Below are 8762 nucleotides of genomic sequence, written 5' to 3'. Positions count from 1 at the left end.
GCCAGGTCAGCTTCTCGGGAACGTCTCCCTTTATGACCAACATCCCCACCCTCTTCAGTGGCATTCTGCTGGCAGACTATTATCTTCCTATCCAGTTTAACACACTAAAAAGTTTGCCTTTTCCATGAGGCTCCTTAAGGACAGAGATCTGTGTGCTTTGCCCACTGCTCTATTCCCAGCACTCAGGGCAGGGCTTGGCCCAGAGGAGGCACTCAGATTAGTTGTTCAAAAGAAATACCTTTTCTTTAGGCAAGCCAAATGTCAGGACAAACAGCCAACTTCAGAGGGTAGGTGATCAACATAGGGAACTTGGCTTCGTGGCTGTCCTTGTGAAACAGATTTGTACATTGAAAAGGGTTTGTTTGGATGGATTTGTGAATGACTGACATCATAAAATATGAAGACCTGGGAAGATGAACAGGCTTTGAGACCACTCTATGCCCCCTGGAGTCTGAAGTAGCTACTGTTGGAGGCCAACCACTGAGCTGTAAAGCACAGCAGCATCTCCCAGGTTTATAAATTTTAAAGGGACCCTTGATTACTCCCCCACCCCATCCCAACCAAGATATACAAAATAACACACATGACACAATTTACGTAAATATTTTTCAAGGTTTTATTGCAAACCAAAGTTGGTTTATCACACACAAAAAAAGTTGTGTGGTGGTGGGGGGAGGAATTGTACATATTATAACCATGTTAATTACAGTACATTAAAATGGTGGTTTACATTACAAATAAGCCTGTAAGTTTAAATATACTAGTGTTATAACCCAATGTACAGACTTTTCTTTATACAATACATACAATTATCAGGAATGCAAAAAAAAAAAAAAAAAGAAAGAAAGAAAGAGAGAAAAACATAAATAATGCCCATTTTACAGATGACATTTTAAACAATGAAAAATACCAGGCTTTGACCGACAACTGGGGCATTGGTCCATAAAAACCCTTTCTAAAAATAGAAATATTTGTAGCAGCAATGCTTTCTTTAAGCATCTGGATACAAGTCATTGCAAGACCATTTTCAATAAATTTTCGTTATTAACTGTATCTTACAAAAAAAACAAAAACAAAAACAAACGGTCTACACGTAAATTTATCTTCCAAATATGGAAGAAACGAACAATGTCCCACATTGTAGTGTCCTGCAAGTGTCACATTGAGGCTTAGAACGAAATCCGTCTGGGATCAAGCATACCACACTCATACCACTGTTCACACAGGAAATCCACAAGGAAAAATAAAGAACTGAAACACTCTGCAAAAGGAAAAGCTTTGGAGCTAACACGATCTCATCAGAAAAGGCACATTTCGTAAGATTCGTTATCACGGCCCAGACGGACCCTTCCGAAAACCCTTCTCAGAACTGCGTCACCCACTAAGACTACTGCCATCTGTCCAAGGCGGCACGCAATGCTCAGAGATAGCACCATGTTGGAAGGAAGAATAAAAATGAAAACCTCATGAGCTCACTGAGAGGAGGGTGTGCTCTTCAAAAAGCTTCCAGCAAACAGTGTGCAATAAGATTGCCAAGATGTGCAAGCTTCCAGAGATGTGCAAATTCTCTTGTAAGATGTCCTGTCAGCCGGCAGCTCCGCCACGAGGCTAACTAAAAACGCTTACGGACACACATAAAATCCTTCAAGATCAACCCCGAGGACTGTTCAGAGGAAGGAGTCCATGGGAGGGGCATAGGAGAAGCCCAGGAAGGCCTCAGCCGCCTCCTGGACACTGGCTGTGAGAAGGATGCTGTCGGGAGACCTGCCGATGGAGTTGGGAACTGGCTCTTCGGTGAACTCAGGATCGAAGTGCCGCAGGTCACTAGGTCCACTCTACGGTGGAGAAAAATAAAGACACTCAGTGTCAAGAATTCTGTGTGCAGACAGGACATGGAAATCCTCATTTTGGGGCTTTAAATACTGGAGCTCCAGTCTTTGGGGTACTATATGGAGACTCCCACACTAACCCTCCATTTCAGGCACAAAACCCACAGGCCACACAAAGTTTACATAACGAGGAGGGTGTTCCCTTTTTATCCTTTGGTACTTTAATCAACGAATGTGTGGAAAGGTTATGTTAGCTTGTGGGACAAAAATTCTACTTTTTAATCTAGGTAAGACAATGATTTGTGAATAAAAGATCTGCCAATGTCTTCCCTGACGCCCTCTTCTCCCCACCACCAATCCTGATTTCAAGAAGCACCCTTTGGACCCTCCTAGACTCAGAAAGACACTCACCACATTTGGGTTAAAAGGGGGTGTAATCTTCTTGTTAATGAGATCATCCCAGTTAATTAGGGAGAAGAAGACATGACTCTTAATCTCCATCTGTCGAGAAGAAAACAGGAGATGAATTTAGACAGGTGGAATTCAGGAAGGGCAGTGGGGTCCAGGCAGCTTCCCAGAGAGCCCAGGAGAACAGGAAAAAGTTACTCACAAAGTCGTCCTTGGCACCCAGCCTCTTTGTCCTGTCCTTTTGCAGGAGGCCCTCCAGGAGGTGTCTGGCAGAGTTGGTAATATTTGGCTTCAGCTGGAGGGGCTTGTTCAAAATGTTGTCGTACATCTCAGCTGTGTTGCGGCTGTAGAAAGGAGGCTGAAAGAAGGGGGAAAATGCTCGGTTGGAACGTTTGTACAGCAGGCGCCACACCAACAGAGAAAAAGTCTTCAACTAGATTAAGCTAGATCTGACAAAGCCTTTCCCTTAATAGATTCTTTGCCCTGGATTTTGAAACTATTTTGGGACCCTTATCAAGGGGTAGATATCTGGTGGAAGGTGAATTTACAAAAGAAAAATTCACTAAGAGCTTACTCTAAAACACTTATAAAATAACCAATGGGCTTCTCTTATCAGCATCTGATAAGCTTATTGATAAAAGGGCAAAATACAACGACCAGATCTGCAATGGGGCTTGGGCGCCCAGGTAAGTCTGGACTTATGAAACCACGGAGGAAGATTCCATAGCTCTCAATGCACCTACTCACCAGGCCATATAGCATCTCATATAAGACGGCCCCCAGGCACCACCAGTCCACTGTCCTGTCATAAGGTTGCTTGTGGAGCACCTCAGGTGCGAGATACTGAAACACAAAGCCAGAAGACAGAGTTTAGAAGACTGTGAAACAGCGCAATCCCACAGCCAGGCCTGCACTTTGAAAGGGCTGAGACCCTGAATCCACTTCCAGGATACATTTCTTTATATTACTTCCCAATAACTGCGGGACTTGGGAGGCTGACTGGCCAGGTATGGGTGCTGATATTTAGGAAGTGACTGGGCACCCAACGGATCGCTTACTTGGAATTTACAACCTTTCATGACATGGCTTTTGCAAACATCTGGTCTTAATGAAAGCAACGTAAGGCCTTGGGATTTCTCATGCTGCATCAAACAGCACATATTTCCCTTGGACTCAACTGGACTGAGAAACCTCCAAGAACAACCCACCCTTCTGGTAGTTTCAGTTATTTTTGCACTTGGCTCTCCCAGGAAGGGGCAGACAGGACACCAAATGGACAGCACTCCTACCTCGGGCGTGCCACAGAAGGTGGATGTCGTGCCGTTGTGTTCAATGTTCTCCTTGCAGAGCCCAAAGTCAGTAAGGACAATGTGTCCCTGTGAATCCAGCAGAATATTCTCTGGTTTTAAGTCTCTGTAAAAAACCAAAAAAGTTGTGTAAGTTAATTTCATTTCATAAGAAAGCCTCTGTGAAAATAATAGCTTGGGTTATTTAGAAGCATTTTCAATTCACTGTAGCTGTATAGTGAATTTAAAAAGGGGAGTCCTTGTTCTGCTAATCTATTCTGGATTAGGCACAATCCTAGCCAGCTAGCTCCTGGTGGCATGGAGTCAAGGCAGCTCCCATGTTAAGGGATCTGGTTTTAGGTTACCGAGCTATACAGATATACAATTTATTTTAAGGCTCCGTGGAAGGCTAGGGCTCAGTCTCCTATCTACCCGGAAAGGTAACCTTGAGAGCTCTCCAGCTCACCTATAAACGATGTTCAGAGAGTGTAGGTAACCCAAGGCACTGGCTATTTCAGCAGCGTAGAAGCGAGCCCGCGGTTCCAGGAAGCAACGTTCCCTCTGGAGATGGTAGAACAGCTGCAGGAGACAGAACAAAGTTAGGCTGGGTTGCCAAGGCTCGATAACAATGCATTTAATTAAGTCTCGACATATACAGCTAAAGGGGACAATTGCAGGAAATGGCCTTAAATAGTCTATTAACTATTTGCAACCTTCAGGTTGAAGGAAAGGCTAATTCTGGTAACTTTTCCCCCCATCATTGAAAAACTTTCCTCTACAACTAAAACCAAGAATGCTGTGCCCAGACACTCAAAGGTTAGCTCATATTCCTTCCACTCACCTCTCCACCGTTGATGTAGTCAAGGACAAAGTACAATTTGTCAGCAGTCTGAAAAGAGAAGTGGAGGCCCACCAGGAAAGGGTGTTTCACATTCTTCAGCAGAACATTCCGTTCCGACATAATATGTTTCTCCTAGAAAAAGGACAATTAAGATTTAGTGGCAAATTTCAACTTGGTACCAGAATTCCAAGGTAAAACCATTAAATGAATGTCTATCTCCAACTCCAATCCATCCAGTGCATTCCGTACCTCCTTCTTTTTCAGGATGGCTTTCTTCTGTAAAACTTTGACTGCATAGAATGCTTCTTCTGCTTTGTGTCTTGCTAGAAGAACCTGGAATGTCAATTAAAAAAAAATCATTTTGCTATCTACACCCAGGGAGAATGTAAAATGAATGCATGAAAGACTGGAAGTCATTAGGTCTTCAGATCTGACATTACCTTCCCAAAACTGCCTTTTCCAATCACTTTCAAGAAGTGAAAGTCAGATGGTTTAGCGTGAGGATTGGATGATGGGCCAAGGTTGATTTGCTGAGAAGGACTTGGCTGTAAAAGAAAACGTTTTCTTTTAATACCCTTGCTTCAAAGGAAGACAAGGATAAAGGACAGACAATGTAAAAGGTGTTATATCTGCAAATGACTGAGGCAAGTCATCACCACCCCTCCCAAACTTAACCAAGACTACTGTATGAGAGTACGGAAATTGTACACAATTGTTGTACCCAGATAAGACTTTTAGGCAATAGGCCTTTTAAAATACTTCACTGACTCAATAGTTAAATAACTGCTTATGTCACTTGTTATGCCATTAACTAGGCATTCCTGCCTTGATACTAATTTCTAGAAATGCTACTGTAATCCATCGATGTAGGAATACTAACTGACTCATTTACAAGATTCCTCTACAGAAGCATCACAAAGAGAGAATACTTACTGGAGGAGAAGGGTTGGCATTCATAAGCTCAGGCTCCTGAGGTTGGGAGATTTTCAAAATGGACTGAACTTCAGGGCTGCAGAGAAAGGAACAACTTAGAACTTCTTTAACTCGACACGAGGGGGCACACTAACACCAGTAGTAAGTTTCGGGCTCAATTGCCGCTCCCCCGCCCCCCACCCCGCCTCTTCGGAGCGTTTCAACTAAAAACACCCAAAGAAGTAACTCAGTTAAAGAAAATAATAAACCCAGTTAAATACAAGGATGAGGGTTGTTCTTCATGTTAACAGGGGGTGAATTAAGCCAACATGAAACTTTATCTTTCAGCTCTAGGACAGGCCAAATGAGCACATTAGTTTTAACGTCTAAAATGTTTTCAATTGGGACTTAAAACAGAAAAGGTTCCCACCCTCTGGGAAGGTTTCAGCTTTCTGATCAACCTTCTGATGAGATTGTGTCTTTAGGGCTGGTAAAATGAAACTTTACTACTAATTTTTATTTCTCCCAATCCTTCCCAAAACTTACTGTTTGCATGCATAGGAGTTATTGGCAATCTTCTGAATAAAGTCGTTCAGGCCCATCCTCCTCTGTTTCATGAAAGCTGTGAATTAAGAGAGGAGAAATAAATAAAAGTCTAGATGGCTTCATAACGTCCGACGCCGCACAAACTAATCTGATGCGCGACCCTAAAAACATGTCCTCTTCGCGTGTCCTAGAAGTTCAGTAAAATTCCTACACTCACCGATGAGAATTGCTACCATTCCCCTCATTCTGGAGTAAGTGAGGGTGCCCCTAGCAGCCTCGGTTTTCACCGTCATCTCCGCAGAGAGAGCGCAGCGAGACGTTGGTGACGGGAGACCGGCTCAGCCAACACTGCCCGCGCGCCGCACCGCCTGCTTTATAAGCCCTGAGCCGCCGCAGGGGCGGGGCCCACGCGACAATGCGGAAGAGGCCCCGCCCAGTCCCCGCCCCAAGCCCCACCTCCAGCGGCCGCGGCGCCAGGCAGGCTTCTCCTTGGCGGGCGGTGGAGGGCGGTTCGGCCCCCCGCCCGAGGGCGAGCCCGGGGCGGGGGCGGGGGCGGCGGGCGCAGGGACTGCCCGGGAGGCCCGGCGCGGGACTGTTATCTGCCTCTCTCCGCTCCCCGGCAGGGAGAGGGAAACCGCAGGCGGAGGGGGCGGGGGCAGGGAGAGTCCGGGGTAATTTTCCACCTTTCTCATTTATTCCGCCCAGCTAGGAAATCAGAGTCGCGGCACAGGGCGCTTTTCGCCCGGTGCTCCGCCAGCGGGTGGCTCTGTGCCCGCTTAAGTTAGTCAAACCCTGACTGCCGATTTCCTCCCGGTCCCGGAGCCGGCCCTCTCCCCTAACTTCCCCAGCAGCCTCATCAGCCCCGACCCGGCGGCCGTGCACCACCAGCCGGAGGTGTCCGTCGGCCAAGGGTAGCCCCGCGCGCTCTCATCTGCGGGGTCACCGTGGGTCCGGGACAACCGGTGGGACCCCCGCTTTTGCCGCCTTCTCTCCCGGCCTCAGTTCCTTCACCCTGAGAACGCGCACCCCCCACCCCACCGGACACCCCACACCCCACACCCCGCCCCGCTCCTACTCGCGGGAGCCGAGCGACTAGCGGCGGAGCGGAACAGTCCCCGCGTGGCAGGCGCGGCGCTTACCCAGGCCAGTCAGCAGGAAGGACTCGCTGCGTTTCTGCGCCTCGGCCCTCTTTTTGTGGCGGGGCCGAAGCAGAGACTCGAGCCGGGCCCTGGCCAGCGCGCCCTGCATCTCCCCCATGGGCAGCGGCGGCCGGGCGCGCAGCGGGCGAGGGCGACAGGAGAACACTGACGTTTCCTTGAAGGAGCCGCCGTGACTCAGGCCGGGCAAGATTTCCTGCCCCGAGACCCAAAACAAACAAATGGCCCTTGTGCACGGCCGAGCTGCTTCCGAAAACGCCTTTTTTGTGCTTTTGGCCAAAGCCAAGCAAGGCTGCAAAATCCCAGAACTTGGAAGCGGAGGAAGGAAGGAAAGAAAGAGGGAAGGGGGAGGGAGAGGTCAGGAATGTGTAGGGGAGGGGGCGGAAATAAAAGTCGTCTCTGCACTAAAGAAAAAAAAAAAGTACAATCTGCATTTCACTTTTTACCCCCCCCCCCCATCTTTGAGAACATTCTGTCCGTTCCGCATGTAATTTTTTTCTCTTGCATCTTTAATCTCCGCCACGCCAAGAACACGTGAAGAAGTGGCAAGTTCGGGGAGTGGTGGCTCTGCGCTAGGCGCCGACCTGGCGTGACCCCGGGCACCGGCGACTCCCCATCCCCTTTCCCGCTCCTCCACCTGACAACGTAGCAAGGTCGCCTTACATTGTCTTTAAAACCCTCAGTTTGTCCTCGTCTTCCCCGGCCCTTCTCCGGTTTATTCCAGGACTGACCCGGGAGTCTTCTTACAGTTTAACCACCTTGCTCTTTCTCTCGAGTCCCAGTTTATCTGCGATAAACTGGACGCGAGCACTCGCGAAAGATTAGCCGGGTGCCTGCGCTCCAGAAAGCGGAGGAGAGAGGGAGGCTCGGTAGAGCGGCGGAGCGGTGCCTTCCAGTAACCCCGCCGCTGGGAGATGCCTGGGCGCTGCAGTCTGACCGCGGCGCGAGGATTCGGGCCAGCGCTGGCCGGGGAAGCCACGAGCACAGCAACTGGGCCAGAGCGAGAGACGGCGGCAAGTTACCAAGGTTTGCAGGGCCGGTACCTGGCGCTTGCCGGTGCTGTCTGCCGTGGCCTGCCCTGCCGTGACCCCTGACTGTCAAGGGCCCTGCCATCTTGGAGTTGCATACTGGGTCTGACACCCTTTGAAACACCAGCTGTCAAACCAAGAATAGCCTGTGAAGCGGGTTTTCTTTCGTCCTGGGCAGGGATTTGTTTTGCAGGCACAACCACCTCATTTGCCCTAATATGATCTGTAGCCTCAGCTGCTTCTTGGTTTGCTCAGTTACAACAGCTCCAGACTGGGAGAAGGGAACACACATCATCTCTCCTGGAGAGTGGCTGGGAAGTGTTGCTCAGCACCCACCTAAAAAAGCACTTCTCAGGTGCCTGAAATTGACGCTCCAACCTCAGGCAGGGTTTAGGAAACTCCAAATCACAGTAACTGGCCCATTCCTGCTTCCTCTTCCATGGATTCTTCATATAATACGACTTTGTTACTGCTGATGGCCCCCATACTCCCCCATGTTCCACTTCAACTAGCCCAGCCGGTTCCTGCTCCCACACCATGCAGCTCTGTTTTAAGCCAGCAAATTTGCACTGGCAACCCGTGAATCACTGATCACTACATCAAAACCTAATCTGTTGGCTAATTGCACTTAATAAAAAGAAAAAAGAGAGCAAATCTTGCAAAGACTGCAAAGAAATACCAGCCTGCACCAAGATTTCTGCTTGTTTGGTCTTAAAGTATGAAACTGAGAAAACTTCCATCAGACCCCTCCCCCA

General features: G+C 48.4%; 1 protein-coding gene across 4 annotated transcripts in view; it reads right to left on the bottom strand.

Moving 5' to 3' along the window:
• Positions 1–592: 592 nt before the first annotated feature.
• Positions 593–8762, bottom strand: part of SGK1 (serum/glucocorticoid regulated kinase 1) — a 108522-nt gene continuing 100352 nt past the window's right edge. For 2 of the 4 annotated variants that reach the window (XM_082731415.1, XM_082731418.1), the window contains 11 exons: positions 5823–5898; positions 5298–5373; positions 4805–4909; positions 4614–4697; positions 4365–4496; positions 3990–4102; positions 3527–3650; positions 2985–3080; positions 2440–2595; positions 2241–2330; positions 593–1835 (listed from right to left, as the gene is read on the bottom strand). In XM_082731415.1, the coding sequence (XP_082587541.1) occupies positions 1668–1835; positions 2241–2330; positions 2440–2595; positions 2985–3080; positions 3527–3650; positions 3990–4102; positions 4365–4496; positions 4614–4697; positions 4805–4909; positions 5298–5373; positions 5823–5898 (1220 nt within the window). In that variant the 3' untranslated portion in view covers positions 593–1667. Of the gene's footprint in view, positions 1836–2240; positions 2331–2439; positions 2596–2984; positions 3081–3526; positions 3651–3989; positions 4103–4364; positions 4497–4613; positions 4698–4804; positions 4910–5297; positions 5374–5822; positions 5899–6039; positions 6191–6961; positions 7460–8762 lie in introns of those variants that run through there. The other 2 variants (XM_082731416.1, XM_082731417.1) reach the window with 2 other exon arrangements.

This window comes from Mustela nivalis (genome assembly GCF_964662115.1).
Source record: "Mustela nivalis genome assembly, chromosome: 5".
NCBI lineage: Eukaryota > Metazoa > Chordata > Mammalia > Carnivora > Mustelidae > Mustela > Mustela nivalis.
This window is presented reverse-complemented; position numbering and strand designations above follow the sequence as displayed.